Source organism: Lithobates pipiens, unplaced genomic scaffold, assembly GCF_037356315.1.
Source record: "Lithobates pipiens isolate NorthernLeopardFrog02 unplaced genomic scaffold, aLitPip1_a1.2 Scaffold_1, whole genome shotgun sequence".
Classification (NCBI taxonomy): Eukaryota; Metazoa; Chordata; class Amphibia; order Anura; family Ranidae; genus Lithobates; species Lithobates pipiens.
Window position 1 is genome coordinate 220,992,677 of NW_027507685.1, and position 20,614 is coordinate 221,013,290.

The 20,614-nt window shown below is 46.1% G+C and overlaps 1 protein-coding gene across 2 annotated transcripts in view; it reads right to left on the reverse strand.

Moving 5' to 3' along the window:
* BAG6 (BAG cochaperone 6) overlaps positions 1–20,245 on the reverse strand; it is a 71,861-nt gene extending 51,616 nt beyond the window's left edge. The window contains exons 1-6 of one of the 2 annotated variants that reach the window (XM_077483091.1): positions 20,112–20,245; positions 3,423–3,508; positions 2,357–2,474; positions 2,075–2,262; positions 1,248–1,307; positions 796–852 (exon numbers count right to left, since the gene is read on the reverse strand). In XM_077483091.1, coding sequence (XP_077339217.1) covers positions 796–852; positions 1,248–1,307; positions 2,075–2,262; positions 2,357–2,474; positions 3,423–3,500 — 501 coding nt within the window. In that variant the 5' untranslated portion in view covers positions 3,501–3,508; positions 20,112–20,245. The remainder of the gene's footprint in view (positions 1–795; positions 853–1,247; positions 1,308–2,074; positions 2,263–2,356; positions 2,475–3,422; positions 3,509–20,111) is intronic. The other variant, XM_077483099.1, reaches the window with a different exon arrangement.
* Positions 20,246–20,614: the final 369 nt, after the last annotated feature.

Consider the following 20,614-nt stretch of genomic DNA (forward strand, 5'->3'; position numbering starts at 1 on the left):
GGTCTATCACATAAAATCCCAATGAAATTTATGTTTTTGCTTGTAACATGACAAAATGTGGAACATTTCAAGGTATACGAGTACCTTTTCAAGGCCCTGTATATCAATTGATTTTTACGGATTCATATTTAGTACACATTGTATCCAAGTGACTTATGATGGATTTGTTTTGAGAGGCCGAGATTGTGTGCTAGCGCCTAATTTTTTTTAGTCACTTTTATTCGGGGAGGTGGGTGTCCACTCAAAGGGGCAGCTACATGTTTAAAGGATTTAGGTTGGCGTCATACTCTTTTGGCAACACCATTTTTTTTTTTTTTACACTACTTAGGCACATTTAACATTTCCACATGTTCCCTATAATATAACAAATCCTTTAGTTGTATTGTCCATAATGGTGACAGGCTTGCTATAAAGTTCCACTGTAAAGTAAATATGGACCAGCTACAAGCCTCACTTAGACATTAGCCTAGTCATTTATTCCTTCCACTGGTTAACAGGTTCCTACACATTTTTTAGTGTATTCATCTAAAACAGTCATAAAAAAAAAAAAAATAAAAAAATAAAAAAAGTATAATTTTCTAATTCCTCATTTTGTTTCACAAAAATCTTTGACCATTACTTCTCTTCTAATGAATTAAAGATCTGAGCAAATCCCCACCCAAAACACAAAAAAAAACTAACACTGTTTGTCTGTGGTAGAACTGCACACTTAAGAAAACTTGACAAACAGCAGTAACTGATCAACCATGAGAATACATGTCAAAGGACTAGAGGCAGAATCTCCACGTCTCGTACCTGGATGGGGAGCTGCTGGTCCAAGTTTATATGGACATCAAGAGAGGAGCCATCACTCTAAGCAGAGAAGGTAGGAAGGAAGAAGAGAGCCAGAGGGGGATCAGGCGGGATGAGAAAGGGCAGGATGAAATCAGGAACATTAACAAGAGATCAGAAAGGATGCCGAAACAGCAAGAAGGACGAGAGAAGGTAGAGAGGACGAGGAGAGACATGGAAAGACATGAAAGAGGAGCAGGACAGGTGGAGGAGAAGAGAAGAAGGAGGACAACAGTAAACGGTATAAATCAGAGAATTGTTCTAAACATATTAGATCTCCTATTCTACATGTAAACCAACCCATCCAGGAAAGGGTTATACATGCAAACACCACAGGAGAAGACACATTGCTTACAGGGACAGGATGTCAACCAACACAGAGAAAGGGAAATCTGATGGAGGCCTTATAAACTTACCCCACTGACTGTGGAAACACGTGGAGCTCTGCCAGCCTCACCCAGACCTGACATGACATGCTACAGGAAGAGAAATGAAAAGCATGTTAACCTAAAAAACGACTCCACTCTGAAAAAATCATCAAAGGTTTTTAAAGTCCCTTTCACACGGGTGTTCCCTTTTCTCCATCTGTTCAGTCAAGATTTCTTTTTGTTAGAAAATCAGATCCATTGTGTACATCCGTTTTCTAACGAATCTCTAATTTTTGGAACGATTAGAAATTGAAATCGAACGTCGATCGACCAATTTAAATTCAATTTGAAGAATAGCTGGTTGCTAAGGAGCAGGCCAACCGCCATGTCCTTAACAACCCATGAGTCATCAGCTGTCAGCATGCCCCTGGGCGATGTCACAAGGGGACGGGGTCACCCAGGGACATTGGATGGCCGCGCCTCTTATTTAAGATCTGTCAGACAGCGGGAGCCAGCATCGAGTGCACTACACTTTTTTGGGGTTGGTGAATGGGTGGGGGTACTATGCAACCCATACGTATTAACACGAGACGGGTGGGAACTGGAGGCCTCTGGTTAAAAGGGGCTTCCAGATTTCGATAAGCCCCCTGCCCGCAGACCCCCACAACCACCAGCCAGGGTTGTGGGGAAGAGGCCCTTGTCTCCATCAACTGCATGTTGTAGTTTTTTTTTTTTTTTCAATAAATGGCAGACGTCCAGCTACAGAGGTACACAGCAATGAGGAAAAAGGAGACAGGAGACATAAAAATGTAGCCAAGATGCTCAAGTCACTAGTTGGGGACCTAAAATAAAATCGATCTAGTGGATTTCCTTACCGGCAGATTAAACGCTCCCACCATAACGTAGCCGTTTCCGTTTCTCTCAGGACCGCTGGATCCTGGTCCGCCCGCAGCACCACTGCTAGAGCTGGAAGATGTGCTGGATGATCCAGAAGCTCCCCCAGTAGTGGTCTGTGTCTGAGGAGGCGCACGCTCCACCAAGTGAATGACCTTCCCATCCACATCTGAAAGAGCACAACACAAGCTGGTTATTGGGGAAAAAGAGCCACAACCTCTGTTCAAAGCCTACTGTGCAGCTAGACAATGCCAGGTACTCACTGTACTCCTTCAGCTTTTTATCTTCCTGCAGCACACGACCCTGATATATGAGCCGCTGCTTCTCTGGAGGAATGCCAACCGAGGAAGATATGTGATCCTTGAAGTCCTTCACAGTTATCTGTAGGGGGGAAAAAAAAAAAAAGGCAAGATGGCAGCTCAGACAAAGGCCTGTTGTGCGCACACAGAGTACAATCAACATTCTGCTCTGGGTCTCAATAAGAAGAACCCAGAGACTAGTAAGCCTACTTACAGCTTTCTTCTAAAAGTGTAAGAATATAAAACATCCTTTAAGCACTGTATAAAAAAAGGTTTAGCTACAAGGAGATTCTTCCCAACATACAGCTGGCTATGAGTAATCATGATATAAAACAAATATCATTTACCTCTTAGCTTAAAGAGGGTCTACAAGGGAGTGTAAAGTCAAATTTTTTATTTTATTTTTTTAACTCCTTTTCAATTGTCCAACACATGCAGCTTTAACACCTACACGTGGCACGTGCGTCTCTGGTTGACCGTTTAAGTGCGAAAAAACGCTCACTGTACACTCGTAATTCAAAGACTGAGCTGTCACAGACACCTCTTGGTCCGGGCTACAGATCAGAAACTAGTGGGACTGGCTTGTGATCATTTGAGCACTGTGGTAGCAATCACACGATCTCTGATCCTTCATGCCCCCAGGTGTTTTGCACGGTTTAAAAAGGGATGCCAAGGCAGGAGGTGGGAAGATGTTAATAAAGCGTCATCCACTCAGCTGTATAGCAATGCATTGATCTCTAGTCTTGCAGAATTACTTTATTTTTGAACTTTAACTGTTTGCCGACTGCATAACTTGGTTAAATGGCAGCAGAGCAGCTCTCCTGTGCCATACCACATCCCTATTACCTGACCCTGAACTTCCTGGTAAGAGGCTCCCCAACAGTGGCGTGTTCAGTACTTATTTTACTAGCTGTATCAACATAGCCTTTTAGGTGCCTGTGTGAATGAGCCCTAAAAGCAATATGGGGCAGCTGATGTATTCTGGCTCCTCACACATGCAGTAATTATAAACCGCTCTCTGTAAACACACCTCTGCATCTACTGCGAAGGTCCGAGATTGCGAGTCCAACGTTTTCACCGTCACCTCCATCTTCTCGTCAGCCGCCATCTCCCTCCCTGAAATACAAAGAAGAGAAGGTAAGAGTGGTGTGAGCTGAAGGACATTTCCAGGCAGAATTTTGACCTGTCATTGGAGAAGGTATACTGTGTCTTGTAGTTCCACAAAAGAGAAGATGAAACCAGACTACCCAACTTTGACTTTGGATATCCATAAAGAAAAAAAAGACTGTCTCCAGTCCAAAAATAACAGCTTTATCAGACAATATTTACACACAGTGATTAGCCTTCTGACAAACATCTAGGGACATAACAACCCCAAGGGCTCAGAGGACATGGACCCTGCCAAACCAAACTACTTGCTTTGTATTCATAAAATGAATTGTGACCCAATGGAACACTAAAGGAGGTTTATTTAAAGGAGAACTTCAGGCAAGCAGGAAAATACACAGTAGACATAGATGTGGGAACTTACACCAGGCAAAGTATAGATAATTGTGTGGCCGGTATTTTGATCCAGATAATCCTTCCAGATAGCACAGCCAGATCATGGACCGCAACAAAACTCCAGTTTGGCTTAAGAACACAATCCTGGCCTACTATTCACTCTACTCTCTCCTCCTGTCAGCACGTTCCCATTTTGGCACAGGTGGATACAGAAGAGCTGATGCCTAGCAGAGTCGCACCAATATATATATTTTATTGGTGAGTACGAGTACTGATAAAAAATAAAATAAAAAAATTGGTGCAAATCACACTGGAAAGAATCGCATGGGATTTCCCCCAGTGTGTGTGTGTGTGTGTGTGTGTGTGTGTGTGTGTGTGTGTGTGTGTGTGTGTGTGTGTGTGTGTGTGTGTGTGTGTGTGTGTCTATAGATATAAAAAAAAAGGGAAAAAGCACCATCTAGCAGGCAATTTATTAAAAATGGTAGAACTCACAGTACATATCTGGCCAAATGCAAAATCTGCATAGGTGTCCCGGTCCTGCCGATGATAGCAAATCGCAGTCGCTGGAGGTGGTTACAGGGATGAAGGAGAAGTTCCGGTGTTCTGTCCAAAAATGTCTGCCTATCCTATAGTGTCTGCTGTGTACTGCGCAAGCGCATCGTTTACGTAGTACGGAGCACAAGGGGATTGGGAAAATCTCCAAAGATGAACGGCGCCTGCGCCCTTAGTTGTGGTGCAAGCCCCACCATCCAAGTGGACATAGGGCTGCACATAGAGGGCCCCTCGCGGGCTCGCCACGCTTCGGGCACGGCCTCGCTTCGCTCGGCTCTTTTTATTCTAACTCTATGTCCACTTGGATAGTGGGGCTTGAACCTGGACTCACGGCACAGACACTGTTCATCTTCGGATATTTTCAGAAACCACTCGTCCTAGCGGACACTATCCTACAGGGGACACTATTTGACATGACACCAGGACCCTGTGGGTATAGGGCAGAAGTGACGTCAGCTTTGGGGTGGAAAGCCTCTACAGCTCCTCTGGCCCTGTGAGCTACTCCAGCAGCTGTGATTTGCTAGCATTGGCGGAACTGGAACACTATGCAGATTTAGCATTTGGCCAGATAAGTACTGTGAGTTCTAAAATTTTTAATAAAATGCCCACTAGATGTCTTTTCCCCTTTCTATACACACACACGCGCGCGCACGCACACACGCCGGGGGGAACCCATGCGATTCACACCTAATAATTCTGTATTGAAGCAAATCGCACCATATTCTGTATTGATGCATCATGAAAATGCTTGGTATCAGTGCATCCCTAGTATCTAGCGCCGCCCCTACCTCTCCTAGTCTGAGTGATGTGGTATTGGGATATATTCAGGTATTTACATTAGACAAATCAATAAATACAATATAGGAGTATATATATATATATATATATATATATATCTCACACATACACATCTCTATCTCAGTGTATGTGTGTAATCTCTCTCTCCATCTCAGTATTACATTGTATATCCCTGTATGTTGTGGTCGTTGAGGTGGTTTTCTAATAGTTTCTTGAAACTACCAATGCCCCCCGCTGAGACCACCTCCTGTGGAAGGGAATTCCACATCCTTGCCGCTCTTGCAGTAAAGAACCCTCTACGTAGTTTAAGGTTAAACCTCTTTTCTTCTAATTTTAATGAGTGGTCACGAGTCTTGTTAAACTCCCTTTTGTGAAAAAGTTTTCTCCCTATTATGGGGTCACCAGTACAGTATTTGTAAATTGAAATCATATCCCCTCTCAAGCGTCTCTTCTCCAGAGAGAATAAGTTCAGTGCTCGCAACCTTTCCTCATAACTAATATCCTCCAGACCCTTTATTAGCTTTGTTACCCTTCTTTGTACTCGCTCCATTTCCAGTACATCCTTCCTGAGGACTGGTGCCCAGAACTGGACAGCATACTCCAGGTGCGGCCGGACCAGAGTCTTGTAGAGCAGGAGAATTATTGTTTTATCTCTGGAGTTGATCCCCTTTTTAATGCATGTCAATATTCTGTTTGCTTTGTTAGCAGCAGCTTGGCATTGCATGCCATTGCTGAGCCTATCATCTACTAGGACCCCCATGTCCTTTTCCATCCTAGATTCCCCCAGGAGGTTCTCTCCCCACCCCCCCAGTGTATAGATTGCATTCATATTTTTGCCACCCAAATGCATTCTTTTACATTTTCCTACACTGAACTGAATTTGCCATGTAGTTGCCCACCCCATTCATTCAGATCTTTTTGCAAGATAGCTCTCCCAGATTCCCAGCTATCAATTGCTACTTATTATTTAATAGCAATTTTAGTAGCTTCTGCCCTTTGTAGGTTTCATGTGCTAAAGCTGCCCATAACCTAGAATCCACAACCAAAATACTGAGAGATAATCATTTATAAGGTCATCGCCTGAACTGACAAGCTCCTGACTTCTGTAATAGTTTGCATATACTGGCACTATAGAATGTTCTCCAATGATGGAGCCAACTCAAGCATTGCAAGTAATAATTAAAGTGGAGCTCCACCCTAAAATGGACCTTCCGCTCATTGGAATCCTCCCCCCCTCCGGCGCCACAATTGGCACCTTTCAGGGGGGAGGGGGGTGCAGGTACCTGTACAGTACAGGTATCTGCACCCACTTCCGGCGTAGATTCTGCAGAATCTACAGCCCTTTCCAAAAGTCCCCCGCTGCCTGCTGGGAAACACACGGATCCCAGAGACAGCGGGAACCATCCTTATTGCGCAGCGCGACTCGCGCATGCGCAGTAGGGAACCAGGAAATGAAGCCGAAAGGCTCCACTTCCTGATTCCCATACCCAAGATGGCGGCAGCAGCACCCGAGAGCTGCAGTATTTGTAGCTGCTGGCTTTTAAAAAAAAAAAAAAATGGCGGACTCCCGGCGGACTCCCGCTTTAAGGAGTTACCTTGCAAAGTGGGGGTTGGTCAAAAACCATCTCCCAGCATACTAGGACAAGGGAATGACAGGGCATACAATGGATATAAAAAAGTCTACACACCCCTGTTAAAATGTCAGGTTTCTGTGATGTAAAGAAAAAGTGAGACAAAGATAAATCATTTCAGAACCTTTTCCACCTGTAATGTGACCTATAAACTGTACAACTCAGTTGAAAAAAAATAATATCTGCGTAATATGCGTAAAAATGAAAAATTAAAATGCGGCTGCCTAAGTGTGCACACCCTCTTATAACTGGGGATGTAGCTGTGTTCAGAATTAAGCAATCACATTCAAACTTGTGTTAAATAGCAGTCAGTACACACCGGCCATCAATTAAAGTGCCTCAGATTAACACCAAATAAAAGTTAAGCTGTTCTAGTAGGTCTTTCCTGACATTTTCTTAGTCACATCCTACAGAGAGCTTCCAAAGCATCAGCGGGATCTCATTGTTAAAATGTATCAGTCAGGAGAAGGGTACAAAAATAATTTCCAAGGATATTGCATGGAACACAGTGAAGACGGTCATCATCAAGTGGAGATAACATGGCACAACAGTAACATTACCAAGAACTGGACATCCCTCCAAAATTGATGAAAAGACGAGAAGAAAACTGGTCAGGGAGGCTGCCAAGAGGCCAAAGCAACATTAAAGGAGCTGCAGGAATATCTGGCAAGTACTGGCTGTGTGGTAGATGTGACAACATCTCCCATATTCTTCATATGTCTGGGCTATGGGGATAGAGAGGCAAGATGGAAGCCTTTTCTTACAAAGAAAAACATCCAAGCCCAGATAAATTTTGCAAAAACACATCTGAAGTCTCCCAAAAGCATGTGGGAAAATGTGTTAAAAGTTTTGGCCATAATTCCAAAAGCTATGTTTGGTGCAAAAACACTGCACATAATCAAAAGAACACCATACCCACTGTGAAGCATGGTGGCAGCATCATGCTTTGGGGCCGTTTTTCTTCAGCTAGACCAGGAGTCTTAATCAAGGTAGAGGGCATTATGAGCAGTTCCAAATAGAGGTCGACCGACATGGGTTTTTCTCTGGCAGATTCTGATATTTAGAAATCGAGCCAACCGATGCCAAATTTTGCAGCCGTTTTTTTCTTTTTTGGGCAGGTGGCGCTGGTAGGTTTCACACTGAGCCGATTTGTCAGTTTCAGTAACCCTATATGTAACTTAATGCAGAGACCAACTGTCAGAATTCAGCGTAATGTCAGTGGTGGGCAGGACCTGGGGTGGGTGGTGCCCTGCAGCTATCAAATACCAGCCAATGATTGGGCTGCTTAAGAAAGTGGGCGGGCCACATGTAGCAGCCTGTCCAGATCCCATCCCATTGGCTGGTGTTTGATATCTAGGTCCCGCCCACCCCCAACATCACGCTGAATTCTGACAGCTCCTCTCTCTGCATTCAGTCAATGGAATCAATTGGTATTCCAGAAGCACTGTTTGACCTTCCTCTAAAAATCCTTTATCCTTTAATATTTTCCTGCAGCTTTTGGTGACCTGTTCACTTTTAAAGAGGCAGCTTCCATTAGGTTTGTTCACCGATTTCACAGGGCGCCATTCATCGTTTTTCTATTTTTTTATTTTTTTTTTAACTCAAAAAAGGTGCTTCAACATTGGTATTGGTTTAAGGGTGTGCACACTTATGCAACCATATTTTTAGGGCTGAAACAACGAATCAATTATGAAATTAATCGATTAATCGGCCAGTAACATAACAGGGTAAAAAAAAAAAAAAAAAAGAGCCCTTTATAGTACAAAAAGAGCAAATAAATCTCAGCTGTAAATATTACTTTCACAATTCTACAGGAAGGAAAAAAAATTAAAAATAAAATGAACCTACAGTAGTGATTATTTGCTTTTTTTCTACTATAAAGGGCTAATTTTAGTTTTTTTAACCCCATTATGTTACTAAACGTCTTAGACCTGGTTCACATCTATGTGTTTATTGGTGCTTTTTGCAGAAATACACTACAGTTCATTTACATGGTTTCCTATGGGACACGGTCACATCTGAAAGGGTCAGGGACCTTTAAAAACGCAAAATGGTGCTTTATTGGTTCAATATACTTCAATGGAGAAGCTGCAGAAAATCATGTAATGCGCTTTTGCAGCAATTTGTGTTTTTTTTTTTATTCTGCCCAAAAAAATGCAAAAAACCCAAATTGCCGTAAAATCACGTGCGCAAAAATCAAAAACGCACAGCAAAAAGGCACTGCAGAAACAGATCAAAAGAAAACTGCCCAGGTGTGTACCGAGCTTTATGCTGGTAACACAGAAAAAAAATTTCAGATGAGAATATTCAGACGAAAAATCTTCGTACATTCGCTGAATGAAAGAATTTTGTTTGAAATTTTCACTTGTTTTTAACATTCAGTTTCTAAAATGAATGTTATTTCTGAACAAAAACCACATACACTGTCTGAAAATTGACTAAGAAGTTTTCTATTATTTCCAAATTTTCCCGTCACTGTGGTTGAAAATGAACGTCCATTTGACCAACTTTTATTTATTTATTTATTTTTTTTAAGGTTATTAACCGACTAATCGATACAATAATCGGCCAACTAATCGATTATGAAAATAATCGTTAGTTGCAGCCCTATTTAATTTTTTTACTTTTATTTCCCTCCACCTAAACTATTTCAGTTTGTTGTACAGTTTATAGGTCACATTAAAAAGGTAGAAAAAGTTCTGAAATTATTTATTTATCTGTGTCTCATTTTTTTCCCCATCACAGAAACCTGATTTTTTTCTATCCACTGTATTTCAAATCCCACATTACAAGAAATCGGAAATGAAGAAATGAAAGTCATGGCGGTTCCATCTGATGGAAGGTAGTTTCAAGGAAATACAACTTGTAATTATCAACACCAAGACTATGGAAGAACCTAAATGAACGGTTTTACCTACTTTACAGTCATTTAAAAATGTATTTTATCTGAAGAAAAGGAACAATGATACTGAATACTATGTTATTTACAAAGGCAGTCCATCCAAGACCACCCATTCACGGCATGCCAGAGATTTAAAGGGTTAGTTCACTTTTTTTAGAACAGGAAAAGATGAAAACCAAGGATGAGCTCCGGCGTGTTCACACAGCCCACGTGCCGAGCCCGCCAGGAAGTCGGCACTGCGCTAATCACAGGGAGTGAGACATTTCCTGATCTGTGCAGCTTCCTGGCGGGCTCTGCATGTGGGCTGTGTGAACATGCCTGAGCTCATCCTTAGTAAACACACTACATCCTCCCCCACCCCCTGGTTCCTGCTGTACTTACCTTGTGGTTGATGAGCTGTCAGCATTGTTCAATTCTGATTTGGTCATAGTCTTTAGACTAAAATGCCATTTTGGTTTTAGTCGCATTTTAGTCATCTGAATTGTTTTAGTCTTATTTTAGTCGACTAAAACTGAATCGGTTTAGTTAAAAAAATTGTTATGCATTATTGAAGCATTTCTCTAGAATTGTAAAACTCATCATATACTCCTGGAGTAAAAGTGTTATTATTTATGGTGTTGGGATCCAAGGGGTTAACAGGCACCGGTGACACAGTTCAGTCAACCTAAAAAAGCTTTATTCAGAAACAAGCAACACAAAAATGACAGACTTTGCCTTCATGGGCAGTTCAAAACACAAGGTGCTGCGCTCATCGGCTATATAAAAGTCCTTTTAACCAAAGGACCGCCGTATTGCCATTGTACGTCATCACAATGGCACAGGCAGGCACAAGCATGTACATGTACGTGCCTGCCTTCCAGCGGGTGGGGGGTCCAATCGGACCCCCTCCCGCTGGATACGGCGGTCCGGTTCGCTCCAGGAGCGATCCGTGATGAGGGGATGGCTGTTGGTTTCTGGCCACCCCCTCTGGATCGCTCCTGGCCAATGAGAAGCTTCCTCCCACTGTGTATTGTTTACACAGGAAGGAGGAAGTGATGTCATTCTCCTCGGGCGGTCTTTTTGACTGGACTACGGGGAGAAGACTAAAAGTAAGTGTGCACCAACACTACACTGACATGTAGGTACACACAGGCACACAAACCACCCCCCCCCCCGATCGCCCCCCGCCCTCCCCCCCAGTCACAGTGTCACTGATTGCACTGATCATTTCTTTACTGATCACTGCATTCAGTGTCAGTTGTAACAGTTAAAACTGTCAGGGCAGTTAGTGTTAGGTCCAGGGTAGCCCCCTATCACCCCCAATAAAGATTTAACCCCCTGATTGCCCCTAGAGTTAACCCTTTCACCCCCTTTTGCCAGTGTCACTAAGCGATCATTTTTCTGATCGCTGCATTAGTGTCGCTCTTGTCGTTAGGTAGCTAGTTATTTTTTTAGGTTCACCGCCTGGTTTTTATATCGCTAGGTACCCCGATATACTACCCAATAATGGTTTTAACCCCCTGATTGCCCCTAGTTAACCCTTTCACCAGCGATCATAGTATAAGTGTCACTGGTGACGCTGGTTAGCCAGTTAGTTATTTAGGTTCCCCGTCAGGTTTTTATATAGCGCCAGGGACCCCCATATACTACCTAATAAAAATTTGAACCCCCTGATTGCCCCTAGTTAACCCTTTCACCACTGATCACCGTATAAGTGTTACGGGTGACTCTGGTTAGGTTGCTTTTTATAGCATCAGGGCACCCACCATTTATTACCCAATAAAGGTTTAACCCCCTGATCACCCGGCGGGCGATATCAATTAGGTTTTAGGGTCAGGGTCTGCGTCGCCCCAGGCAGCGCTAGGTTAGTGCCAGTACCGCTAACACCCACACGCAAAGCATACACCTCCCGTAGTGGTATAGAATCTGAACAGATCAATATCTGATCACATCTATACTAGCGTCCCCAGCAGTTCAGGGTTCCAAAAAAACGCATTGTTAGCGGGATCAGCCCAGATACCTGCTGGCACCTGCATTTTGCCCCTCTGCCCAGCCCACCCAAGTGCAGTATCGATCGATCACTGTCACTTACAAAACACTAAACACATAACTGCAGCGATCGCAGAGTCAGGCCTGATCCCTGCGATCGCTAACAGGTTTTTTGGTAGCATTTTATATTTAAATCCGGAAGGCAGTGCTTGGTTTTCGGGGTGCCGTGCGCGACTAGACTCCCAAAAAGTCCCACACATGTGGTATCCCCATACTCGGGAGAAGTAGCGGAATATATTTTGGGGTGCAATTCCACATATAACTATGGCATGTGTGAGCAATATATCATTTAGTGACAACTTTTTGTAAAAAAAAATATTTTTTTATATTTTTTGTCATTATTCAATCCCTTGGGACAAAAGAAATATTCAATGGTCTCAACATGGCCCTCAGCAAATAGCTTGGGGTGTCTACTTTCCAAAATGGGGTCATTTGGGGGGGTTTTGTGCCATCTTGGCATTTTATGGCCTTCAAAACTGTGATAGGTAGTGATAGGTAGTGAGGAGTAAAATAAAAAATGTATGCCCTTAGAAATCCTGAAGGCAGTGCTTGGATTTCGGGGTCCCGTACGCGGCTAGGCTCCCAAAAAGTCCCACACATGTGGTATCCCTGTACTCAGGAGAAGCAGCGGAATGTATTTTGGGGTGTCATTTCACATATGCCCATAGCATGTGTGAGCAATATATCATTTAGTGACAACTTTGTGCAAAAAAAAAAAAGTTTGTAATATTCCCGCAACTTGTGGCAAAATATAAAATATTCTATGGACTCAACATGCCTCTCAGTAAATAGCTTGGGGTGTCTACTTTCCAAAATGGGGTCATTTTGGGGGGTTTTGTGCTATTTTGGCATTTTATGGCCTTCGAAACTGTGATAGGTAGTGAGGAGTGAAATCAAAAATTTGCACCCTTAGAAATCCTAAAGGTGGTGATTGGTTTTCGGGGTGCCGTACGCGACTGGACTCCCAAAAAGTCCCACACATGTGGTATCCCCATACTCGGGAGAAGTAGCGGAATATATTTTGGGGTGCAATTCCACATATAACCATGGCATGTGTGAGCAATATATCATTTAGTGACAACTTGTTGTAAAATTATTATTATTATTTTTTTTTTGTCATTATTCAATCCCTTAGGACGAACAAAAAAAAAATATTCAATGGGCTCAACATACCCATCAGCAATTTCCTTGGGGTGTCTACTTTCCAAAATGGGGTCATTTGGGGGGGGTTTGTACTGCCCTGCCATTTTAGCACCTCAAGAAATGAGATCGGCAGTCGTAAATTAAAAGCTGTGTAAATTCCAGAAAATGTACTCTAGTTTGTAGACGCTATAACTTTTGTGCAAACCAATAAATATACGCTTATTGACATTTTTTTTACTAAAGACATGTGGCTGAATAAATTTTGCCCTCAATGTATGACTAAAATTTAGTTTATTCGATTTTTCTTATAACAAAAAGAAGAAAATATCTTTTTTTTTCAAAATTTTCGCTCTTTTTACATTTATATTGCAAAAAATAAAAATCGCAGAGGCAATCAAATACTAGAGGTCGACCGATATGGGTTTTTCTCTGGCCGATGCCGATGCCGATATTTAGAAATCATGGCGGCCGATAGCCGATATATGATGCCGATTTTTTTGGGCCGATATGTTAGGCCGATTTTATTTTATTTATTTATTTTTAATCCCCCTTGATCTAACACACCTTTCCCACTGGGGCGTTTTCAGTCGCTTTTGGGCTAAAAATAGCGCCTGTAAAGTGCCTGTAAAATGGCTCCCCTGCAGTCTGTGTGAAAGACAGAGTGCTTTCACACTGAGGCGATGCGCTGGCAGGATCTTAAAAAAAAGTCCTGCAAGCAGCACGTTTGGAGTGGTGTATACCGCTCCTCCACCACTCCTGCCCATTGATATGAATGGGCACCACTGCCGAAGCGCATGCAATGCGATTTGGCAGCGGTGCTTCATGGGCGCATTTAACCTCTTCCTTGGCCGCTAGCTGGGTTATATGTGCCCCACTAGCAGCCAAATAGCACCGCTAAAATGATGGTAAAGAGCCGCTAAAACTTGCGTTTTACCATCAACGCCTGCCGCTCCAGTGTGAAAGCGGCCTTCATACTTGATACAGAAAATTTCTTACACTTAAACATTTATTAAACAAAACAAACCTCCAATCAGTTTACTTGTATGTATGATTTAGATAAAAAAATATATATATATATAAAATAAAAACAGGTAGTCAAAACTTTTGGACAAAAAAAAAAAAAAAAAATGGGCTAACTTTACTGTTTTTATTTTATTTTTATTTTTTAAATGGTGTATTTTTTTCCCAAAAAAATGCATTTGAAAGACCTCTGTGCAAATGCCGTGTGACATAAAATATTGCAACAACCGCTATTTTATTCCCTAGGATCTCTGCTAAAAAAATATATATAATTTTTGGGGGGGGTCCAAGTGATTTTCTGGCAGAAAATACAGGATTTTTACTTGTAAGCAACAAGTGTCAGAAAAGATTTAGTCTTTAAATGGTTAAACTGAGAACTTCTACACAGAGATGACTTCATTCATTCAAGTGTAAACATTGTATCTTTCTGTTCTTTTCTTGGCAGCCTGCCCAGAGTGGAGGAAAGGGTTGCTATGACGACTCAGTCAACTTAGAACATTCTATACAGAAGTCATTTCAAAGTCCCGCTGTAGTTCTAAATCGGCTTTTTATCAGCACAAATCGGCCGATGCCGATTATTTAAAAAACGGCAAATATCGGCCGATATATCGGCCGGCCGATATATCGGTCGACCTCTATCAAATACCATCAAAAGAAAGCTCTATTTGTGGGAAGAAAAGGATGCAAATTTCGTTTGGGTGCAATATTGCATGACCGTGCAATTACCAGTTAAAGCAGCGCAGTGCGAAATTGGAAAAAGACCTCTGGTCCTTAAAGAGGAAGTAAACCCTGATGGGTTTACTTCCTCTTTTTTTCCCTGCAAAGGTAAAGCATAATGGACTACTATGCATCGCATAGTAGCTCATTATGTGTCACTTACCTGACACAGGAGCCAGCGAAGTCGCCGCTGTCCCCTGTAGTCCGCCGCATCCATCTTGCTGGTGGCGTCTCGCAGCTCCGACCAATGACAGCGGCGAAGCCGCGATGACGTCACTCCCGCGCATGCGCACGGGAGTCGCGTCTCGCAGCTCCGCCGCTGCCATTCGGCGAAGCCGCGATGACGTCACTCCCGCGCATGCGCACGGGAGTCGACAAATTAGGCAGATCCATTCTTGGACTTAGTGCACATGCGCCGTAGACAGCGGTGCCCATTTTCGGGCAAATATCTCCTAAACCATATAGGTTTAGGAGATATTGCTTGGACCTACAGGTAAGCCTTAATCTAGGCTTACCTGTAGGTCAAAGTGGTTTAAAAGGGTTTACTTCCTCTTTAAGGTGTTTATTGGTCCGGGGCTGTAGTGGTTAAATAATGCTCAGCGTCCCAACCAAACATTGCAAAGTCCCAGTTCAGGGGAACTCACCCAGCGGGTTCAGATCAGAGGCAATAGTCTTCCATCCAGCATCACCCTCCCCTCAGCACTGATAGCAAGACAGACATCCTCTCCCCCTCCTCTCTGACCAGCTGCCTAATAAGCAGGCCTGAAAAGGAAGTACTGGGCCTCTTTCATTAACCCTCTCTTAACTCTGCCTCATGCTGACTCCCTACAATGGTACTAAAGTCTTACTAAACCCAGGACCTTGCACTCACTATCTGGTCTCCCACAGTACACATAACATGGAAATGCAATTAGTTTACTAAATATAAACTGCTAAATATCTTTTCTCATCAGCAGTATATAGCAGTCTTGTGACTTCTATCGGTGTCTGGTTTAAGCATCTAGGATGAGTTTTCATTCTACTCCGACCGTCCTACGAGGCTGCAGGACCCCTGACCCTCTGTTTGGACAGCGCTGATTGGCCCTGTGCTGATCACATGCCCTCTACCAAGGAATAACATTTTTTTTTTTTTTGGCAATTCACACCAAACTGAGCATGTGCATAGTGACTGCAAAGGCTCTGTCTTATCAGAAGATGGATTGGGGGCAGTGGAAGAAGGGGGGGGGATCAGAGAAGACAAGATCAAAACAGCCTTTTTACACAATGCAGAGGATTAACGCCTTAGGTTCCACATGCTTTACTGCATATACAGACTGATTTTACTGTTGTCGCTTTAGTAACACTTTAAAGGTTTGAGCATGCACTACACACACAGATTTAGCTGTTGTGATATAGAACATCATTATAAATAAAACCAAGTTTCATAAACAAACAAAAATATTACTTTTTTGACAAAACAGAAGTGCAACTTTAAAATATATGAAAAAAAAAAAAACCCACACTAAAATCTATTGGCTATAACGCCATTGAACATATTAAGGGAGACCCTTAGATTTTTTGCGCCCCCCCCCCCCCCATCTAAAAGGAGACCCTTCTTTGCGGTCCCCCCCGCCCCCTATCCAAGGGAGACCCTTCTTTGCGGTCCCCCCGCCCCCAATCCAAGGGAGACCCTTCTTTGCGGTCCCGCCCCCCCCCCCAATCTAAGGGAGACCCTTCTTTGCGGTCCCGCCCGCCCCCCCAATCTAAGGGAGACCCTTCTTTGCGGTCCCACCCCCCCCTATCCAAGGGAGACCCTTCTTTGCAGTCCCGCCCCCCCCCCCATCCAAGGGAAACCCTTCTTTGCGGTCCCGCCCCCCCCCCCCCATCCAAGGGAAACCCTTCTTTGCGGTCCCGCCCCCCCCATCCAAGGGAAACCCTTCTTTGCGGTCCCGCCCCCCCCCCGCATCCAAGGGAAACCCTTCTTTGCGGTCCCGCCCCCCCCCCCCATCCAAGGGAAACCCTTCTTTGCGGTCCCGCCCCCCCCCCCCATCCAAGGGAAACCCTTCTTTGCGGTCCCGCCCCCCCCCCCCATCCAAGGGAAACCCTTCTTTGCGGTCCCGCCCCCCCCCCCATCCAAGGGAAACCCTTCTTTGCGGTCCCGCCCCCCCCCCCATCCAAGGGAAACCCTTCTTTGCCGTCCCGTCCCCCCCATCCAAGGGAAACCCTTCTTTGCGGTCCCGCCCCCCCCCCCATCCAAGGGAAACCCTTCTTTGCGGTCCCGTCCCCCCCCCATCCAAGGGAAACCCTTCTTTGCGGTCCCGTCCCCCCCCCATCCAAGGGAAACCCTTCTTTGCGGTCCCGTCCCCCCCCCCATCCAAGGGAAACCCTTCTTTGCGGTCCCGTCCCCCCCCCCATCCAAGGGAAACCCTTCTTTGCGGTCCCGTCCCCCCCCCCATCCAAGGGAAACCCTTCTTTGCGGTCCCGTCCCCCCCCCCCATCCAAGGGAAACCCTTCTTTGCGGCCCCCCCCCCCCCCATCCAAGGGAAACCCTTCTTTGCGGTCCCGTCCCCCCCCCCATCCAAGGGAAACCCTTCTTTGCGGTCCCGTCCCCCCCCCCATCCAAGGGAAACCCTTCTTTGCGGTCCCGTCCCCCCCCCATCCAAGGGAAACCCTTCTTTGCGGTCCCGTCCCCCCCCCCATCCAAGGGAAACCCTTCTTTGCGGTCCCGTCCCCCCCCATCCAAGGGAAACCCTTCTTTGCGGTCCCCCCCCCCCCCCATCCAAGGGAAACCCTTCTTTGCGGTCCCCCCCCATCCAAGGGAAACCCTTCTTTGCGGTCCCCCCCCATCCAAGGGAAACCCTTCTTTGCGGTCCCGTCCCCCCCCCCATCCAAGGGAAACCCTTCTTTGCGGTCCCGTCCCGTCCCCCATCCAAGGGAAACCCTTCTTTGCGGTCCCGTCCCCCCCCCCCATCCAAGGGAAACCCTTCTTTGCGGTCCCGTCCCGTCCCCCCCATTCAAGGGAAACCCTTCTTTGCGGTCCCGTCCCCCCCCCCATCCAAGGGAAACCCTTCTTTGCGGTCCCGTCCCCCCCCCCCATCCAAGGGAAACCCTTCTTTGCGGTCCCGTCCCCCCCCCCCATCCAAGGGAAACCCTTCTTTGCGGTCCCGTTCCCCCCCCCATCCAAGGGAAACCCTTCTTTGCGGTCCCGTCCCCCCCCCCATCCAAGGGAAACCCTTCTTTGCGGTCCCGTCCCCCCCCATCCAAGGGAAACCCTTCTTTGCGGTCCCGTCCCCCCCATCCAAGGGAAACCCTTCTTTGCGGTCCCGTCCCCCCCATCCAAGGGAAACCCTTCTTTGCGGTCCCGTCCCCCCCATCCAAGGGAAACCCTTCTTTGCGGTCCCGTCCCCCCCCATCCAAGGGAAACCCTTCTTTGCGGTCCCGTCCCCCCCCATCCAAGGGAAACCCTTCTTTGCGGTCCCGTCCCCCCCATCCAAGGGAAACCCTTCTTTGCGGTCCCGTCCCCCCCCATCCAAGGGAAACCCTTCTTTGCGGTCCCGTCCCCCCCATCCAAGGGAAACCCTTCTTTGCGGTCCCGTCCCCCCCATCCAAGGGAAACCCTTCTTTGCGGTCCCGTCCCCCCCCATCCAAGGGAAACCCTTCTTTGCGGTCCCGTCCCCCCCCATCCAAGGGAAACCCTTCTTTGCGGTCCCGTCCCCCCCCATCCAAGGGAAACCCTTCTTTGCGGTCCCGTCCCCCCCCATCCAAGGGAAACCCTTCTTTGCGGTCCCGTCCCCCCCCCATCCAAGGGAAACCCTTCTTTGCGGTCCCGTCCCCCCCCCCCATCCAAGGGAAACCCTTCTTTGCGGTCCCGTCCCCCCCCCATCCAAGGGAAACCCTTCTTTGCGGTCCCGTCCCCGCCCATCCAAGGGAAACCCTTCTTTGCGGTCCCGTCCCCCCCCCCCATCCAAGGGAAACCCTTCTTTGCAGTCCCATTCCCCCCATCCAAGGGAAACCCTTCTTTGCAGTCCCGTCCTCCTCCCCCCCATCCAAGGGAGACCCTTCTTTGCGGTCCCGCCCCCCCCCCCCCCATCCAAGTGAGACCATTCTTTGCGGTCCCGTCCCCCTCCCCCCCATCCAAGTGAGACCCTTCTTTGCGGTCCCGTCCCCCTCCCCCCCATCCAAGCGAGACCCTTCTTTGCGGTCCCGTCCCCCTCCCCCCCATCCAAGCGAGACCCTTCTTTGCGGTCCCGTCCCCCTCCCCCCCATCCAAGTGAGACCCTTCTTTGCGGTCCCCCCCCATCCAAGTGAGACCCTTCTTTGCGGTCCCATCCCCCCCCCCTCCATCCAAGGGAGACCCTTCTTTGCGGTCCCATCCCCCACCATCCAAGGGAGACCCTTCTTTGCGGTCCCGTCCCCCACCATCCAAGGGAGACCCTTCTTTGCGGTCCTGTCCCCCACCATCCAAGGGAGACCCTTCTTTGCGGTCCCGTCCCCCACCATCCAAGGGAGACCCTTCTACGCGGTTCCCAAAAATGTAAGGAAGACCCTTCTTTGTGGTCCCCCCAATTTAAGAGAGGCCCATCTTAGCAGACTTACAATCTTTAAAGAAGGCCCTTCTCTGTCCAATCACATGTTGAACACATGTAAATGCCTGTAATCAGCTCTCCTCGCCCTGACAGAGCGTGAGGAGAGGAGAGCCAATCAGCGGCATCTCCTCACAGGGAAGATCTGATTAACAGTGCCCAGCAGTGATGCCAGTCAGTGCCGCCTCATTAGTAAAGGAAAAAAAATACTTATTTACAACATTTTCTGACAGAAATTAAGAAAAAAGTTTTTTCTTTTCGAATTTTTTGGTCTTTTTTCATTTTTTTTTTTTTTGCAAAAAAATAAATCCCAGCAGTGATTAAATACCACCAAAAGAAAGCTCTATTTGTGTGAAAAAAAAATGATATATATATAAAAATGTCATGTGGGCACAGCGTTGTATGACCGCGCAATTGTCATTCAAAACGTAATAGCGCTAAAAGCTGAAAATTGGCCAGGGCAGGAAGGGGGGTAAAAGTGCCCGGTATTGAAGCGGTGAAGTATAATCTTAGGGGGAAGGTTGTTGTGAAGTGACTGTCATGGTGACAGGGTGTCTTTATTGTTTTCTGTCTGGAGCTCATGTTGTGTAATGACAGGTCCTCTTTACATGTAGAAAGCCTATCTATTATCAGATCATCCAATAGACACGATGATCTGGGACCCCAGCACACCCGGTCAGGGTGATGTCTGCAGACCAGACACAACATTCCAGGGACAGCTCCCTACATCTCTCTATGACATGATGGCAGCCATGTTGTATAATGTGCCTGTCTACATAGGACTGATCCACTGCGATATACAAGCTTAGTACCCCCGCCTCCCTCAACCACACTGCTCATAAATACCCCCCAATAAATCTCACCTGCAATCCCGGCCCCTCCGGCAACCAGAGACACCGGCAATTATCAACTGTTAGAACGCAAACAGGAGCAGCCGGCCAACTTCCGGGTTCTCACTCCCTGTCTTCCGCTTCTGAGGGTGAAGGTTAAAAGTGAGCGACTTCCGGCCTTTGGAACGCACGGATAGCGCCTCCCGCCTTCCGCCCACACGCTGTAGACGCTGTTTCTTTGCCTTCCGCCCTCACACTGTGGACGCTGTTCCCTTTTCTCCCGCACTTACGTTGCTGTTCCTATTACTTCCGCTGTAGGCGCTGTCTCCTTACTTTTGCCCTCACGTTGTTCCCCTTCTGCACTTACGCACTCTGGTTCATTTGCTTTGGTCACGTGATGGAAATGTTCCAATGAATGCCTTCTCATTAGTTACACACTATCAGATTTTCTGCTGATTTTGTCCTTCAGATTTACCAAAACCATATAATATGAGGTTTCAATTTGTATGCAGTCAGGCAGGCCCATGCACTACATG